The following is a 19,340-nucleotide window of genomic DNA, read 5'->3' as shown; positions in this document are numbered from 1 at the left end:
GGAAAGTGCCAAACAGAAAAGCCAGCACATCACAGCTTGTCCAAACATTAAACAAACAGATCATCACACGTCTGAGTTGAAACATTAAGCATTCCAATAATTTGAATTATAGTATTCATTTATTTAAAAAAGCTTCTAATATAGTATGTATTGCAAAAACTTAACTCATAGAGAAAAACTATGAAACAAGTTTTGGCAATCAAAAACCAGACATATTAATGACGACTGGTTAAATGGGCCTTTCATTTGAAAGATCTTGGGAATTTCTACATAAGAGGTAAATCACAATGTACAAAGATTGGGATACGGATTGCCTGGCATGTAAGAGAACATAACTAAAAAAATAAACAAAAACAAAATAGAGCAAAAGAATTGTAAAAAAGAAATATAGGTGTGAGGAGGGCGTTCTATAGCGAAGTAAATTAGTAAATCTAAAACTATAGTAGAAACAGTTGTGAGGCAGAGTTTGCTCTTGCAATGAGAATATTTATACTGTAATTAAATACATTTAAAAAAAGAAGCAGCTTAAAAAAAACAAAAAAAAAACAATAAAGGAATGTAGACTAATGGACCAGGTGATGGAACAAAGTAAGGTGTTCTATACAACATGAACTAGGGAGATATGGAATCTCGTATGACCAGGTGAAAAGATTATTTTATTTTTGTCAATCTTTGTTTATTAGAATATTTTTCAAAGTATTAAGTGGTACAGAAAGTAGAAATAGAATAGCATTTAAACAACACATTAAGGTAAGTAAATACATCCTTCAGGCTGCTACCCCCATCTTAAGCGTACACATCAGGGGTTATGTGGCTGGGTATTTACGTGCGTTGGTGGTTGGACTTCATTTTGCATGACCCCTAGTTGTCTAATTCGCTAAGGTTTACTGCGCCTCCTTTGGAGGGTCTAGGGGGTATGGAGGTGTTACAGTTCTATATTTCACCCTCTGTGTCTCTGTCCTACATCCCAGGGCTCCCCCTGCCTTTTCCCTGTGTTTGTTTGTAGCGTGTGTCAGGTGTCCCAGTGTAGTGCGGGTCATGTGGGTAGCCCATCTTCTTCTGTATTAACTCGTCTGTTCTCTCTACCTATTGTCTGTCCCATGTCACATGCCCCTAGGGGGTGTTATGAGACTGTCTAACCCGTTCGTGCATGGTATGATTGCCTCCAATTTACGCACCCTGAGATAGAGTCCCCACTATGTGTCCGAGGCGTACCTTGCCATCTGTGCTTTAGGCGCTTGAAGGAGGAGTGAGATGCCGTGCTGGTACCATTGGTCGGATTGTCACTATCATAGTGTCAGCCATGGATTGAGTTATCGAAAAGGCGGATGTACCCTAATAGGTAGGGTCGATAGGTAAGTTTCGCTGTACGTACGTGAAGGAAGAGATAGAGGGGAGAGGGAGAGGCACAGTGAAATTAGTGATAGAGAGAACGGAAGGGGGTGAGGAACAGGCTGGGTTGGAACGCCCGGTCCTGCGGGCCGCCCCCACCCATCACTCCGCGAGCAAGCCCAGGTCCTCCACTCCTCCTCTTACCCGGCGGGTTGGTTTCCAGACTCGTCCCGGTTGCACAGGTAATACGTCCACGTCCTGCAGATCTATTTGTGTTTCTCCAGTCTTCCACTTATCGCCGCTATTTCGGCTTCCACTTGTCTGATCTCTTCCACTCTCTGGAGCCAGGCTTGGAACGTCGGCGGCTGTTTCTGTCGCCACAATGCTGGGATCAGCGATTTTGTTGACGTTAGGAGGTGTCGGGACACCGTTTTCTTATACCTCGATATGGGTAGGTCTGTTCTGTTGAGTAGGATATCTGCCGGGTCAAAGGCAACCCCCTCCTCAGCCACCTTCTGCATTGCCTCGTGTATTTGTCCCCAGTACGGTTTTATGAGTGGGCATGCCCAGAAAATGTGAAGGAGAGTGCCCACCTCCGTCCCGCATCTCCAGCAGTGTTCAGGGGTCTCCGGTTGATATTTATGGATCTTCTGTGGTGTGTCGTACCACTGAGTAAGTATTTTGTAGTTGATTTCCTGATATTTGGCACATCGTGAGCTGAGGGCCGTGCACAAGGCCATCTTGTCCCATTCGGGTGGAGTATATGGGGTGTGTAATGCCTCTTCCCAATGCGCCTGGTACTTCATAGGAGGGTCCGCAGCCGCCTGCTGCAGGAGTGTGTAGAGGACTGATATACTATGATAGAGGCCTTCCCCTTTCGAGCAAATTTCCTCGAAAGAGAGCAGAGGTCTCGTAAGCAGTAGTTAGTGGGCAACCGACTCTCGAAAGTGGTTCAGCTGGTGGTACCGAAATTGCTCTATTATAGTTGGTTCTAGAGAAGGGGATTTGGGGAAATTGTGACCACAGCTGGGATCTTTACATCTCCCTCCTTTCCATCAGTATGAAACGAAATTGCTCTATTATAGTTGGTTCTAGAGGAGGGGATTTGGGGAAATTGTGACCACAGCTGGGATCTTTACATCTCCATCTCCCTCCTTTCCATCAGTATGAACACCATGGAGGACAGTCCCGTCCGAAAAGAGGAGAGGGAGGAATTTTTCAAACTGCTTGGTAAGGAACACACAATTCTATCTTAGCATATATTATTTTTACTCTGTAGATTTTACATTATTAAACATGTTCATATTAAGGGATACTAAAACATAATTCCAAGGAACATTCTTTAATTATACACACACTGATTTGCAGATTCACAATGAATCCAAACCATCGATTCATTATTCTAAGTCTTTTTGTTGGCCTATTTTATTTTTTTATTACTAATTTTTCTTTATTTGTATCTGTACTTCTTCTTGTAGAAAATGATATCATCAAGGAGTATCTTGACCAGGACAGGTGCTTGAGAACATCAGATAAAGTAAATGTACTATGTTTTCAGTCCTAGAAACTGGGTGAAGGGCAGGTTTGGGGTCACATGGATTCTATTAACTAAAGAGGGAATTCACAGTGAATTCAAAGAATTTTAAATTCAAGGTGAAAGTAGCTTAACCCCTTAAGGACCAAACTTCTGTAATAAAAGGGAATCATGACATGTCACACATGTCATGTGTCCTTAAAGGGACTCTCCAGAGAAGAGATTTTACTTACCTGGTTCCAGCGCCGGGAGCCTCGTGAAGCCGCGCCCCCTATTTCGTCAAAATGACGAAATAGGCGGGCGCGAGCAGGGAGCAATCAGACGCTTCCATTTGGAAGCGTCATTGCTCCCTTGTGCGCGTGCGCGGCTTCGCCGCACATGCGCACATACTTCAGAAGGCGGCATTCATGACGCCCTCTGAAGTCCTGAGCGCACTACCGCGCATGCACGCGGTGTGAGTGGCCGCGAGCTGAGCTGAGTGACAGCTCAGCTCGCGGTCTTTTCCCGCCCCCCTCCTCTGCTGACAGGCTGGAGAGAGAAGGCGCACACACAGTGAATTCTCTCTCCTGAACACGTCAGACGTATTTTAATACGTCTGACGTGTACAGGGCCTTTTTAGGGCCCTGCGTGATAGGAAGTCCCTCTAGTGGCCGTCTGAGTGACGGCCACTGGAGGTATTCCTATCAATCAATGTAAACACTGTATTTTCTCTGAAAATACAGTGTTTACATTAGATTGCCTGCAGGGAGCTATAGATAATACCTGAACAACTACATTAAGCTGTAGTTGTTCAGGTGACTATAGTGTCCCTTTAAGGGGTTAAAGGGAAACTATAGTGCCAGAAAAGTTGTTTTCATGGCACTATAGCTCCCTTTAGTGCCCCCCTGTGGTTAAAAACCCCATTCTGTCATTTACCTGAGTCCAGTGCTGATGTTCCTTGGTGCTGGTTTGGGTCCTCCTCCGCGGCCGTGCTCCCATTAGTAGTTTCCCCATAGGAAAGCATGTTTAGTAATTACTAAAGTTTCTCAATAATTGCAATAATTACTATTGCAGGGTTAAGGGGACTAGGACAGTGCACCCAAACCTCTTTAATGAGCTGAAGTGGTCTGGGTGCCTATACTCATGTGTCTGCTATTTAGGCGTTAAACCACTTTGCTTATGCTGCCCTAGTCATACCCTCCTTGTATGTGATCTACACAGTCTCTGTGCACATTTTCTGTAAAGAGGGATCTCATGGTTAAACGTCCTTTATTACCTGTTCTGGTAATAGCCTAAGACCTAATGTGCAGGTGCAGCAATGGCCGCGCTCGCAATAGAACAGCCCCACAGGAAAGCGTTATAGAATGCTTTTCTATAGGGTTTCAGGTGACGCTGGATGACCTAATGCAAAGCGTAAGAACTTCAAGCGTCAGATGACCAAAAGTCCTAATCAACCTGAAGTTCCTCTAATGGCTGTCTGGTAGACAATAATTACCTTTCCATGGTTAAGGGACCTGGGAATATGCACCCAGACCAAATCAATAAGCTGAAGTGGTCTAGATGCTTATAGTGTCCCTTTAAGTTCAGAACGTAAAACTATATCACTATCTGCTGCTGTTGCCCAGGATAATATCTTGGAATGTTTGTCAACTCTGTACAACTCCAAGTAGTTTAAATTTAAAGGAGAACATATAGAAGATAGTAAATAGCTTGGAGATTTTGTTTTTCAAACCCTGCTATTTCTTGGCTGAATTCACAGCTCATAAATGTGCATTTTCTTGTTAAAACTGACAAATACCAGAGTAATTTTTTAAATTGTTTTACAACAGATGACAACCTACTTGCGTCCCCCAGTTGCCCACTCCACATTCTGCCTCTCCTGCAGGAGAAGCAAGATGGTATTTGATAACTGAGCATTGCCGATTTTAAGCAACACGTCAACCACCATTATAGAATATTGAGTGGTTATGGTGCCAGGAGTGCCTTAGCACACCCCTTCCAATATAAGTAGTGAAACCATTTGCTAGCGGCAGTGCAGGATTGACTGCCTGAGAGATATCAGCTGATGCTGATGAGCTGGCCATACACACAGGAGGCTACTCAAAGGAGAAAGTGACCAGCACACCTCAGGTAATTATGAAACCATTTGACTACTTACATTGGAAAGAGGAGCGCCAGGGCATTTCTAACACCATAACTACTACATAATGTGTAGTGGTTATGGTGTTTGGAGTATTCCTTTAACTTAATAAACTTTTCATGTATAGGCCTAGACTTCATTGCTGCAGGTTGTAGAGCAGTTATGGTTTACAGGGAGTGCAGAATTATTAGGCAAGTTGTATTTTTGAGGAATAATTTTATTATTGAACAACAACCATGTTCTCAATGAACCCAAAAAACTCATTAATATCAAAGCTGAATATTTTTGGAAGTAGTTTTTAGTTTGTTTTTAGTTATAGCTATTTTAGGAGGATATCTGTGAGTGCAGGTGACTATTACTGTGCATAATTATTAGGCAACTTAACAAAAAACAAATATATACCCATTTCAATTATTTATTTTTACCAGTGAAACCAATATAACATCTCAACATTCACAAATATACATTTCTGACATTCAAAAACATAACAAAAACAAATCAGTGACCAATATAGCCACCTTTCTTTGCAAGGACACTCAAAAGCCTGCCATCCATGGATTCTGTCAGTGTTTTGATCTGTTCACCATCAACATTGCGTGCAGCAGCAACCACAGCCTCCCAGACACTGTTCAGAGAGGTGTACTGTTTTCCCTCCTTGTAAATCTCACATTTGATGATGGACCACAGGTTCTCAATGGGGTTCAGATCAGTTGAACAAGGAGGCCATGTCATTAGATTTTCTTCTTTTATACCCTTTCTTGCCAACCACGCTGTGGAGTACTTGGACGCGTGTGATGGAGCATTGTCCTGCATGAAAATCATGTTTTTCTTGAAGGATGCAGACTTCTTCATGTACCACTGCTTGAAGAAGGTGTCTTCCAGAAACTGGGAGTTGAGCTTGACTCCATCCTCAACCCGAAAAGGCCCTACAAGCTCATCTTTGATGATACCAGCCCAAACCAGTACTCCACCTCCACCTTGCTGGCGTCTGAGTCGGACTGGAGCTCTCTGCCCTTTACCAATCCATCCATCTGGCCCATCAAGACTCACTCTCATTTCATCAGTCCATAAAACCTTAGAAAAATCAGTCTTGAGATCAGGGCCGGATTAACATAGGGGCTGATGGAGCTGCAGCTCCAGGCCCAGGCCCATGGAATAGGCCCATTTAAAAAAAAAAAAAAAAAATTTTTTTTTTTTTTTTTTTTTACACACTACTCTTAGGTTTGCCACCTGACTGGTATTTTACTGGCACAGCCGGTATTTGAGGTTGCCTGTCCATGCCGGTATTGCAGTAATACCGGCAATACAAAGGCAGGTAGGTATTTTTCTCAGAATAAATGGAGATTACTCTGCAATACCAGCACCGGCCAGTAGGGGTCACTGTGTGTGGAGAGAGGCAGGGATAGGAAGTTACAGCATATCCCTGCCTCTCTCTACTACTCAGTGATCTGTGGGGGAGCAGCTACACAGCACAGAGAGTCCAGACAGCAGCTCTACAGCTTAGGTAAGTGAGGGATGGGGGGAAAGGCAGCAGGGACACATGGGGACACTGAGACACTAGGGGACACATGTGGACACTGAGACACATTGGGACACTGAGACACTAGGGGACATATGGGGACACATACACTAGGGGACACATGAGAACACAGACACTAGGGGACACAGACACTGGGAGACCTGGAAACACTGAGACACTTGGGGACACAGGAAAACATGGGGACACTGAGACACTTGGGGACACTGGAAAACATGGGGACACTGAGACACTAGGGACACTGGGACACATGGGGATGCTGAGACACATGGGGATGCTGTGAGACATAGGGACATTGGGAGACACTGAGACATTGGGACATGGAGACACTATGTCCCCATTTCTCCCAGTGTCCCCATGTCCCCCATCCAGTGTTGCTAGGGTCTCAGTGTCCCCAAGTCTCCCAGTGTCTGTGTCCCATGTCTCTCAGTGTGCCTAGTGTCCCTATGTGTCCCAGTGTCCCTATATGTCCCAGTGTCCCCGTGTCTATGTCCACAACTGTCCCCATGTCTACCAGTGTCCCCAAGTGTCTGTCTCCCAGCCAGTGTCCCCTAGTCTTCCAATGTCCCCAAGTCTCCCAGTGTCCCCTAGTCTCCCAGTGTCTGTGTTCCCATGTCTCTGTGTCCCTAGTGTCTTATTGTCCCCAAATGTTTCAGTGTCCCCATGTCTCCCAGTGTCTGTGTTCCTAGTGTCTCAGTGTGCCTAGTGTCCCTATATGTCCCAGTGTCCCCATGTTTATGTCCACAACTGTCCCCATGTCTCCCAGTGCCCCCAAGTGTCTGTCTCCCAGCCAGTGTCCCCAAGTCTCCCAGTGTCCCCTAGTCTCCCAGTGTCTGTTCCCATGTCTCTGTGTCCCTAGTGTCTTAGTGTCCCCAAATGTTTCAGTGTCCCCATGTCTCCCAGTTTCCCTAAATGTCTCAGTGTCCCCATGTCTCTCAGTGTCCCCTGGTCTCTCATGGACACACTGAGACATTGGGACACTGGGAGAAATGGGGACACTGAGACACTGGGAGACTAGGGGACTAGGTGACATGGGGGCACTGACACTGTGATACATAGGGACACTGAGACATTGGGTGACTTACGAGACTGAGACAATGGGAGCAATCCATCTATACAGCAAAATCAAACTGAGTAGTTTGTTGGTGTTTTTACAGAATTTTCTCTGATTCACTCCTTTTGATTATACAAATGAGGCTGGTATTTTTTTCCAAGAAAGGTGGCAACCCTAACTACTCTTCACATACTCTTGCTTAAAAGAGCACTATAGGGTCAGGGACACAATCATGTATTTCTGACCCTATTATGTTAAAACCACCACCCTGGCCCCTTCTTGCCTCCCTAAGTATAGTAAAATATAACTTGTATTCAAGTCTGCAGCTGCTGGCTCTGTCTCTGAACTGACTGTCTGCTGACATCATCAGAAGTGGTGGTCTGAGCAAATTACAATACTTTCCCATAGGATTGGCTGAGACTGTCAACTAGGCAGATCAGGGGCAGAGCCAGCACAAGTCCAACATAGCCCTGGCCAATCAGCATCTCCTCATAAAGATAAATTGAATCAATGCATCTCTATGAGGAATGTTCAGTTTACCTAAATTAGTTTAGGTAATGCAGACGTTGGTCTCTCTAACACTGTGGCATGTCCCCTTTCTTCTACACTCACTACATACACCTTTTCTCTGTCTCAGACTATATACCAGGAACTTCTGCCTGCTAGTAAGAAGGTAAGGAGCCAAGTGGACCAGCGAGTGCTAGGGAACAGTCCTTGGAAAGCATGGATTGAGCGCGTCATTAGATGCATTTATGTCAAGCTCAGGGTGCTGCCTGCATAGTATACCCTTAGTTGGACAGCCTGCAGGATTGGCGGGCAGCCCGACATGCATTCATGCCAGGCTGTCCTTCAAATTCTTTGGACAGACATGCCTCCTTTTTGGGCATGTTCTCCCCTTTTGGCAGGTCTGGTCACGTGAGTCGCACCAGTGGCCCACCCTTTTACCCCGCCCATTGACTTCCTGCTTCACTGGACACTGTTAGGGGTTATGGATTTACTTGAAAGATGAAATCATAAATTAGAGATAGATTAGCATAGAGTATGTGTTTTCTTATAGCTGCATCCTATGAGTTTCCCTCCAGCACCATCTCCATCAGATACATGACGCTTGGGAGGAATGACTGTTTTAGTGTTTTTGGTCGATAAGATTCCGTAATTAGGCCCATCATAATTGTCAGCACCAGGCCCAGTGTGCTCTTAATCCGGCCCTGCTTGAGATATTTCTTGGCCCAGTCTTGACGTTTCAGCTTGTGTGTCTTGTTCAGTGGTGGTCGTCTTTCAGCCTTTCTTACCTTGGCCATGTCTCTGAGTATTGCACACCTTGTGCTTTCGGGCACTCCAGTGATGTTGCAGCTCTGAAATATGGCCAAACTGGTGGCAAGTGGCATCTTGGCAGCTGCACGCTTGACTTTTCTCAGTTCATGGGCAGTTATTTTGCGCCTTGGTTTCTCCACACGCTTCTTGCGACCCTGTTGACTATTTTGAATGAAACACTTGATTGTTCGATGATCACGCTTCAGAAGCTTTGCAATTTTAAGAGTGCTGCATCCCTCTGCAAGATATCTCACTATGTTTGACTTTTCTGAGCCTGTCAAGTCCTTCTTTTGACCCATTTTGCCAAAGGAAAGGAAGTTGCCTAATAATTATGCACACCTGATATAGGGTGTTGATGTCATTAGACCACACCCCTTCTCATTACAGAGATGCACATCACCTAATATGCTTAATTGGTAGTAGGCTTTCGAGCCTATACAGCTTGGAGTAAGACAACATGCATAAAGAGGATGATGTGGTCAAAATACTAATTTGCCTAATAATTCTGCACACAGTGTAATTATAAAGATTTAGCAGTTTTAGGTGTATTTCTTGTGCTTTGATGTTTTCCCACCTTCCTTGGCCACAATTAAAAATCAATACTGATATAAATATATATACGTATATATATTGGATATATATTTAACCCTCAAACTGTTTCTCTAGTTCCTTCTAGCAATGGTGCTGGCCTATTTCCATCGGGCAAAAATGGACCTGGATGAATATAATGTTCTAATGTTTTTCACTGCTCTGTAAGTTGTCGTTTTTATACTTTTATTTATAGCTAAAAGAAGAAATAATACCAGTATTTATTTTCCTTACAGCATGTTTAATCAGGAAACTGTAGGTCATACGTATAGCAATATAAAATACATACAAACATAAATGGTAAGATTAGGACCAGAGACAGACAGATAACGCAGGGTCCTAAGCAGGCCACCACTATTCATATAGGGATGGTGAAAGAAGCCAAGCTTGGCCAAGTATCTTCATGGCTCCGGGGCCTCTGTCCAACTACTGGATCCTAGGCAGCTGCTTAAGGTCGCCTTATGGTTAATCCAGCTGTGATTAGAACAGATTGAAAAGGAAGAAGGGCAATGCAGCCTGGGTATGACCTACTGTACAACATGTCAGACAAATAACCAGGGATAAAGGAGCACGCACCCTGTTTAGTACATAAAATGGGAAGGAACTGTCACTTGGAATCCATAATACTGTCATGGCAGCTATATTCATACTTAAAAGGTTACTCACTAGACAAGTGATTGTCGGGGATTCAAAGCAAATTAAAATCTAACTTTTTCAGCCAAAATAGCAAATCCTAACAAATAGACTAAACTAATATTTTTCCTAATTTGCTGTAAATGTGACAATAAATTTGCAAACACTTTAGATAATTCAAAGTTGGAAAGATCACCTTTAGTGATTAGACCTCACAGGCGTACTGTTTGTACAGGTCCTTGGCAAACATGGTAGAAGAAGATGAGCCTTTCCAACGCGAGATTTATCCCTGGGTTCTAGGCCAGGCATGGTTTGTGCTGCTGCCAGAGTTTGAAAGACTACGTAACCTCTTCTGGGAGAGGATGAATTATCGAGGCCTTGTCACCCGCAGCACGTGCGAGCAGGTTTGTAATAAAGAAACTCACAAACATTTCCCATATATGCATCTGTCATGATAAACATGATAATATGTTACTTTAAAGAGGCTCTGTCACTCGCCCCCTCAAACATAATGAAGAAATCTTTGTGCTCAGTAGTAGGGACTACTTTGTCTTATGTATTTTGTTGTATGCCTGACAAAATAAAAAACTATCCCTGAGAGGCAGGGACTGAGATAGTGTGTCCAAAAAAATATCCAATGAAAGGGGGTAACCCTATATATAGTTTAAACAAGAAACAGAGGGAATGGATCCAAAAACAAAGTCAGGATCCACGGTTTTGGATAGATCAGAGTTAACTGTTAAAAATCAAAAGTTTATTGACACATCATAGACACTAACAAAAAATAATAATAAATAAACCCAAATAACAAAGATGGGGATAGGATATAGAAGCTTGATTAGTAAGGAAGGGAGAGACAAAATGCATATGGGGATAAGGAGACAGGAGGGAGAGAAATATGACTCCTGCAATATCAGGGTCAAATAGGAAGCCTATATTTGCTGGGAGTAGTCCTCCCTAAATTATACTTGATAATAAATAATATCTTGGCCTAAATGATATAGGGGGGATAAGTATAAAAGTCTGAAGACCCAATATAAACACAGCTAGAGGATAGGCAGGGGAGTTATCAATAGGTACTAATAGTAAACTGTCAGGAAACAAGTCCCTATACTGCTATTGTTTCCAACAGGGCCGGACTGGCCCACCGGGATACCGGGAAATTTCCCGGTGGGCCGCGGCACCTGGGGGCTGCGCAAGTATGTGCCACCGGGTGGCCGGTCCGGTGGCACACTCAGAGGGGGGCCGGCGGCCGCGTTCCACACTGCAGCCTCGCCGGTCCGGCTGCACTCCTACTGCTGAGGGCTGAAGGGGGAGGGAGCATATCTTTACCATGCTCCCTCGCGGCTCCCACAATTCACAGCACGGATGCTGCTGGGGATTGTGGGAACCGCGAGGGAGCATGGTAAAGATATGCTCCCTCCCCCTTCAGCCCTCAGCAGTAGGAGTGCAGCCGGACCGGCGAGGCTGCAGTGTGGAACGCGGCCGGCCCCCTGACTACTCTAAGGTGGGTGGGTGGGTGGGTGGGTGGGGGGGGGGATGGGGGGGGTGAATAGAGAGAGATACAGGGGGGGGGTTGAATAGAGAGAGATACAGGGGGGGGGTTGAATAGAGAGAGAGACAGGGGGGGTGAATAGAGAGAGAGACAGGGGGGGGGGGGGTGAATAGAGAGAGAGACAGGGGGGTGAATAGAGAGACAGACAGGGGGGGTGAATAGAGAGACAGACAGGGGGGGTGAATAGAGAGACAGGGGGGGTGAATAGAGAGACAGGGGGGGGTGAATAGAGAGACAGAGGGGGGGTGAATAGAGAGAGAGACAGAGGGGGGGTGAATAGAGAGAGAGACAGGGGGGGTGAATAGAGAGGGGGGGGTGAATAGAGAGAGAGACAGAGGGGATGGGGGGTGAATAGAGAGAGAGACAGAGGGGATGGGGGGTGAATAGAGAGAGACATAGGGGGTGGGGGGTGAATAGAGAGAGAGACATAGGGGATGGGGGGGTGAATAGAGAGAGAGACATAGGGGATGGGGGGGTGAATAGAGAGAGAGAGACATAGGGGATGGGGTTGGGTGAATAGAGAGAGAGACATAGGGGATGGGGGGTGAATAGAGAGAGAGACATAGGGGATGGGGGGTGAATAGAGAGAGAGACATAGGGGATGGGGGTGAATAGAGAGAGAGACAGTGGGGGGGGGTGAATAGAGAGACAGAGGGGGGTGAATAGAGAGAGAGAGGGGGGGGTGAATAGAGAGAGAGACAGGGGGGTGAATAGAGAGACAGAGGGGGGGTGAATAGAGAGAGAGACAGAGGGGGGGTGAATAGAGAGAGAGACAGAGGGGGGAATAGAGAGAGAGACAGAGGGGGGGTGACTAGAGAGAGGGGGGTGAATAGAGAGAGAGACAGAGGGGATGGGGGGTGAATAGAGAGAGACATAGGGGATGGGGGGGTGAATAGAGAGAGACATAGGGGGTGGGGGGGTGAATAGAGAGAGAGACATAGGGGATGGGGGGTGAATAGAGAGAGAGACATAGGGGATGGGGGGTGAATAGAGAGAGAGACATAGGGGATGGGGGGGTGAATAGAGAGAGAGACATAGGGGATGGGGGTGAATAGAGAGAGAGACATAGGGGATGGGGTTGAATAGAGAGAGAGACAGAGGGGATGGGGGGTGAATAGAGAGAGAGACAGAAGGAATGGGGGGGTGAATAGAGAGAGAGAGAGACAGAGGGGGGTGAATAGAGAGACAGAGGGGATGGGGGGTGAATAGAGAGAGAGACAGAGGGGATGGGGGGTGAATAGAGAGAGAGACAGAGGGGATGGGGGGTGAATAGAGAGAGAGACAGAGGGGATGGGGGTGAATAGAGAGAGAGACAGAGGGAATGGGGGGTGAATAGAGAGAGAGACAGAGGGGGGGTGACTAGAGAGAGGGGGGGTGAATAGAGAGAGAGACAGAGGGGATGGGGGGTGAATAGAGAGAGACATAGGGGATGGGGGGTGAATAGAGAGAGACATAGGGGGTGGGGGGTGAATAGAGAGAGAGACATAGGGGATGGGGGGGTGAATAGAGAGAGAGACATAGGGGATGGGGGGGTGAATAGAGAGAGAGACATAGGGGATGGGGGGGTGAATAGAGAGAGAGACATAGGGGATGGGGGTGAATAGAGAGAGAGACATAGGGGATGGGGGGTGAATAGAGAGAGAGACAGAAGGAATGGGGGGGTGAATAGAGAGAGAGAGAGACAGAGGGGGGTGAATAGAGAGACAGAGGGGATGGGGGGTGAATAGAGAGAGAGACAGAGGGGATGGGGGGTGAATAGAGAGAGAGACAGAGGGGGGGTGACTAGAGAGAGGGGGGGTGAATAGAGAGAGAGACAGAAGGGATGGGGGGTGAATAGAGAGAGACATAGGGGATGGGGGGGTGAATAGAGAGAGACATAGGGGGTGGGGGGTGAATAGAGAGAGAGACATAGGGGATGGGGGGGTGAATAGAGAGAGAGACATAGGGGATGGGGGGGTGAATAGAGAGAGAGACATAGGGGATGGGGGGGTGAATAGAGAGAGAGACATAGGGGATGGGGGTGAATAGAGAGAGAGACATAGGGGATGGGGGGTGAATAGAGAGAGAGACAGAAGGAATGGGGGGGTGAATAGAGAGAGAGAGAGACAGAGGGGGGTGAATAGAGAGACAGAGGGGATGGGGGGTGAATAGAGAGAGAGACAGAGGGGATGGGGGGTGAATAGAGAGAGAGACAGAGGGGATGGGGGGTGAATAGAGAGAGATACAGAGGGGATGGGGGTGAATAGAGAGAGAGACAGAGGGAATGGGGGGTGAATAGTGAGAGACAGAGGGGCGGGGGGGTGAATAGAGAGACAAGAGGGGGGGGGAGTGCCACAGGGAGAGGGGGGAGAGTGAGACACAAGGGGAGAAAGAGGGGCGAATAGAGAGAGACAGAGGGGGAGGGAGAGTGCCACAGGGAAAGGGGGGAGAAAGAGACAGAGGGGGGAGAGTGAGACACAAGGGGTGAAAGAGGGGCGAATAGAGAGAGACAGAGGGGGAGGGAGAGTGCCACAGGGAAAGGGGGGAGAAAGAGACACAAGGGGAGAAAGAGGGGTGAATAGAGAGAGACAGAGGGGGAGGGAGAGTGCCACAGGGAAACTCTAGCCCTGGAGCTACAGGCTAGAGTTCACTCTCACCACTGCGACCACCAGGGATTCCTGGTGGTCCCAGTGGTGAGAGTGAACTCTAGCCCCATACAAACACTGCCCACACACACACCATACACATTCACACACTGCCCCCCCATACACACACACAGCCACCCATACACTCATTGCCCCACACACCCTACACACTGAACCTTTCACACACATTGCACCCCTCCTCCTATACCCTACTACAGCCCCATATCCCAGCAGACCCCAGGTAAGTTGTCAAACTGTACTTAAACGGTTTGACTATTTACTCTGGGAGCGGGTCCCGGCACTCCTGGCACCATAACCACTACACAGAGCTGTAGTGGTTATTGTGCATGGATTATTTCTTTAAATAATCTATAGGTGCCCCTCCTGAGATCAGGCTCTGGATCCGCCACTGATTATATATATATATATATATATATATATATATATATATATATATATATAATTATGCCTATAATATTTACACATATATAAATGTACATTTATATATGCATAATACACTAAGAAATGTCATTGATATGTACAATATGTAATGAGCAGATATTGGCCCAGTCTTGTTTCTAGGTGCATACTCCAGCACAATAACATATTTAAAGTGAAGAGCGCACCCACAGGACTTCAAAATAAACAAGATAACGTAATTTTTTACAGTTGTGCCCTACATACATTCACCATTTCAGTCCCGTTACCAAGCTTTCCTTAATATGTCATGGTAGTTGGACTGAAACATTGGTTATATGCAAAGGCACGTCTGCTTAAAATAAATCTGCACTCTTTTTTTTTTTTTGCCTATATGTGCTTTTTTTCACGTTGGAGTAATAATTTTAAGTTATCTTTTCTAACTCTCTATCTGCACACTATGCTGGCGCGATGCATTATGGGGCTGGTAAATAATTTTTTTCCAGGGCTGCTTTTAATTCCCAGTCCGGCCCTGGTTTCCAACCACTGCTAATCCTCTATATAGCTAGTATATGTATAGAGTCTGTAGACCCAATTAGACACAGCTGGAGGATAGGCAGGTTTAGTAGTAATAGGTACTAGTAGTCAGCTGTCAGGAAGCAAGTCCCTATATTGCTGTTATATCCAAGAAGTACTAAATCTAACCACTGCTAATCCTCTATATAGCTAGAATAGTTGTAGAGCAGGTAACATCCCTTGCTAAATGATAAAAGAAAATAAGCTAGAGATCCCCATTTTGAAAAGAAAACATACCAAACACCCTAAGTGCTAAAATAAATAGTGAAGTGATTTAAGAAGCGCGTTTCGGCGCTTAAACTAGCGCCTCTCTCAAAGGCTATCATTGAGGGAACTGCCCTGAGCGTGTCTTTATACCACCTGTACTGAAAAGAAAAGCCAATCCGATCGAGAATGGGTGGCGTTTCCACTGCACGTCCCATCCCGAATGGATTGGACGTGCCGGCTGTCAATCATCGAGTAACCAGCCAATCATGTGGCGACAGGCGGGGCTTAGTGCCGATTGCAGGTGCCGGCTGTCAATCATCGAGTGACCAGCCAATCATGTGCCGATGGGCGGGGCTTAATGCCGATATTGCTGGACATGTATATACAGTAATCCTCGATGCCTTTAGCACCATGCAAATGTCTATAACGGATTAATAAACAAATGGAGAGTACTGGTATGTGTGCATTAGAGATAATAGTACACATTAATATGTTCTCTTCTAATAAGTAGAGAATACTGATTAGTAATGATTCACATCATTATGTCCATAAAAGGATTAAACCGCTATTTATTAATAGGAATAATAAATGTATATTATTATAAAGGGTTTAGGGGAAAAAAGGCTCTTTCTGTGAAGGAACCCACACTGTCTCATATGACCCTCCATAGACATCAGCATTTTGCGCATGTTCTAGAGAATAAAACTGACGGTGGCTCCTGACAGAGCCAGGAGCTGAAGAGGACCTTGCAGAAAAAAAAAGCCGTATTCGCAAGGTACAGCACTGCCATTCAGTGTCTCCACCCTGTGTATAGAGACACTGAACTTTCAACATAGAGACGCATTGATTCAATGCAACTGTATGAGGAGATGATGATTGGCCAGGGCTGTGTTAGGTTTGTGCTGGCTCTGCCTCCTTGACAGTCACATGGGAAAGCATTCTGATTGGCTCAGTTCAACACTTCTGATGATGTAATCCAAGCAGACAGATCAGGGGCAGAGCCAGCAGCAGCAGACATGAGTACAAGTAAGATTTTGCTTTGCGATGGGAGCTAGATGGTGCTTTTAATTCTATAGGGTCAGAAAAACATGTTTGTGTTCCTGACCCTATAGAGTTTCTTAAACTGTAAAATAGGCTATTAATAATATTTTACGTATCTACATATTTTCTAAACTCCTACACACCAAATGTACCTCATAAACTATGTGTTTTTAATTTTTTTGTAGATAATGGGAGAGGATCCAATGCACTGGGCGTGGTTAAGAGTACGCAAAGACCACCATAGCTGGGTATTTCGATCTCATCTAAGATGGAAGGATGAATACAGACTTCGAGGCCCAGGAAGAAGCCCCATTAATTGTTATCTATGTGCCTTCTAAAACAGGACTAGCACAAACAGACCTCATTTATGAGTGACTTATGGGGTAATTTTTTTTTTTACATAGGTAAAAACTAGTGCTTTGGAATGCAAGGATATCATCACTTGGAAAGTGTCCATAAAAAAGGCTTGTCACCCTAGTGCATATGTGTGCCAGGGTGACAGCCAATCAGGGCTTCCTATACCTGAGCACGGTTAAAGCTTTATTTTAACAAAAGTTCAATCCACATGGCATAAACGGGTCTCCCAACAGCCCTGCTTTTGGTGGGACATATCTGATTCCGAGGTCTTGCCTTACTTTAGTTCCCTGGTGTCCCACATCTAAAGACACCAGCGAAGTGTCCCTTGGCAGCACAGTGCAAGCGGATTATTAGATGTGATGGCACTGTACAGCAGGGACAAGGACCATGCAGGGAGCGCTTCAGCAGCTCCCTGTATGGGGGTCGGTCAGGCAAGCTGTCGGTGGGCGTTTTTGGGCATTTACAGTGTGTGGCTCAGGTCACTAGTGACACCTCCCACAGGGTCTTGCCCAAGTTTTCCACTCCCGATAGTTGGGAGATAAGGATAAATCTATTACCAAGCTCAGAGGATGGGAATAGTTACCTGTTTTACAGTGTCACATTATGCCTAATATGACTAGAATAACCATGAATAGAATAAAAAAAAAAAAAAAAAAAAGAGATTGGGTTGTCTTTATGCAGTAATTTTGTAATCACTGGATTCTTAAGTACTGGCAATTCTCTTGCTTACCAACGGCAAACCCATTTGCAATTCATCTTTTTGACCAAGTCTGCACCATCATACTAGATGCATTAAGTCTCCAACTTTAAAATCAATGCTTTTCATATCTGAATCCTATTTAAATTACAGGATCCTGACATTTACTAAGCACTGATTATAAAGAAGTTAGTGACCAATGCATCTGGTCATAATTCACTTGCAATTTGGCAAAATTTAGACTATTTGACGACTGGCAGTGCTAGCAAGTGGGCAAATAATAAAAAACAAAAACAAACAAAAAAATCCTTAGCAGTGCGTTGGTTAAATTAACACTCTAAGCACCATACCTACTACAATCCACTCCAGTAGTGGTTATGGTGCCTAGACTACCCTGGCAGCCTCCCAGCACAAGTAGTAAAGCGGTTTAAGAATTGTGTGGCAACCTACATGAGGTCCGCCAGGTGCCTGTCACCGCCTCCTCCTCCGCAGCCTGGAAACTTGAGGAGCTTCTAGCTTCAGAGGAGGAAGCAAGAGTAACTGCTCAATGTTAATATCCCAGCATTGCTGGGATTAAAACACTGTGGGTAACTACTGCTGCTCAGTTTCTAAAAAAAGGCCCCAGTGGACAAAATTACATTTGATTCGGTTCATCTTTTTAGCGAATTTCAATAACCGATAACATTTTCTACCTCTTACTCATTGTTGGCCAATTCCTGGCCAGTTTAAGGGAAGGGAACTGGTGCGGGGACCCTCCATGCCCCTCACCCATTGCTGGCAGGTAAGAGTTGGTGGCAATGGGAATGGCAGCTCTGCTGCCCACCTCTCATTTTAGAAAGGTACTAAATTAGAAGGAAGGAGCTAGTAGCTCTCTCCTTCCAATTATATAGACAGAAACTAAATTAATGACTTACATTGACTCATTTTGTACAGTAGGCAATTTAGATTTTGTTTGTTTATTTTGTTTTAAAAGCAGTTCACCTTTACATTAGTATTTCTGACAAATGAACAAACTGAGCAAAATTCAGATTCTTTAAACAAATGCTCAGGGCTACAGTCCATGGTCAGCTGCTGGGACTATACTACATTAATACCTGGGTGTGGGGGGCTTGGGATGCTAAAAAAAAACAAAACCATGGGGCATGCTTTTGTTCTCCCCATTTGCATTGGGAGGGAGGTATGTCCCCATTTGTCACTCCCAACTAATAGGGCTACTGGCATGTATACCCCATTAGATTAACCAATTAATTATCCAACTGGATACCCATGGTTGGAGGGAGGGTGCATGTCTGTCGGCCCTCCCAGATTATTTAATATCCCACACCCCAGCCTATCGGTAAGGGAGGTGGTGACAAACATATGTCCACTCTCTATCTGTAATATATACTGGGGCATGCCTTGATTCCCCGCAGCTCCCACTAATCGCCCTTTTTAATAACGAGGCAGAAATAGCTGCGCAGTCATAAGTTTTATAGTGGCTGGCTGCTCGCTGTTTAGTAAATATGTCTAAATTTTAAAGTCTGAATGGCTCCATACCGAATTGCAAGGTTTTGCCTTAATTAGTATGGGCCCATTCAGGCTTCAGTAAAAAAAACCTGACATGGCTTTTTGCATTTGACTACTTACCCTGGGAGGGTGTCTGGGAACTCCTGGCACCATAACCATTGAAGCAGGCTGCAGTTCTTATGGTACTTTGTCTGTTCCTTTAAGCAATCCAATAAATAAATTATGTATATGATAAATTATATATTGATT

At 45.3% G+C, this 19,340-nt stretch overlaps 1 protein-coding gene across 1 annotated transcript; it reads left to right on the top strand.

Annotated features, from left to right (window-relative positions):
* Positions 1–2,482: 2,482 nt before the first annotated feature.
* LOC134578406 (speedy protein 1-A-like) lies at positions 2,483–17,512 on the top strand. Its single transcript, XM_063437406.1, has 5 exons — positions 2,483–2,562; positions 2,811–2,869; positions 9,557–9,642; positions 10,347–10,515; positions 16,717–17,512. The coding sequence occupies exons 1-5, from the start codon at positions 2,499–2,501 to the stop codon at positions 16,867–16,869; spliced, it is 531 nt and encodes a 176-aa protein (XP_063293476.1). The 5' UTR covers positions 2,483–2,498; the 3' UTR covers positions 16,870–17,512.
* The last annotated feature ends 1,828 nt before the right edge of the window (positions 17,513–19,340 follow it).

Source organism: Pelobates fuscus, chromosome 12, assembly GCF_036172605.1.
Source record: "Pelobates fuscus isolate aPelFus1 chromosome 12, aPelFus1.pri, whole genome shotgun sequence".
Lineage (NCBI taxonomy): Eukaryota > Metazoa > Chordata > Amphibia > Anura > Pelobatidae > Pelobates > Pelobates fuscus.
The sequence above is the reverse complement of the archived record's forward strand: the minus strand, read 5'-3'. Positions and strand labels throughout refer to the sequence as shown.

Excerpts from the sequence above, each read along its gene's own strand:
- LOC134578406 (XM_063437406.1), top strand. The coding sequence starts at position 2,499 with ATGAACACCATGGAGGACAGTCCCGTCCGAAAAGAGGAGAGGGAGGAA. Across the intron at positions 2,870-9,556 it reads GCTTGAGAACATCAGATAAA|TTCCTTCTAGCAATGGTGCT; the intron begins GTAAATGTACTA and ends CTGTTTCTCTAG. Across the intron at positions 9,643-10,346 it reads CTAATGTTTTTCACTGCTCT|GTCCTTGGCAAACATGGTAG; the intron begins GTAAGTTGTCGT and ends CTGTTTGTACAG.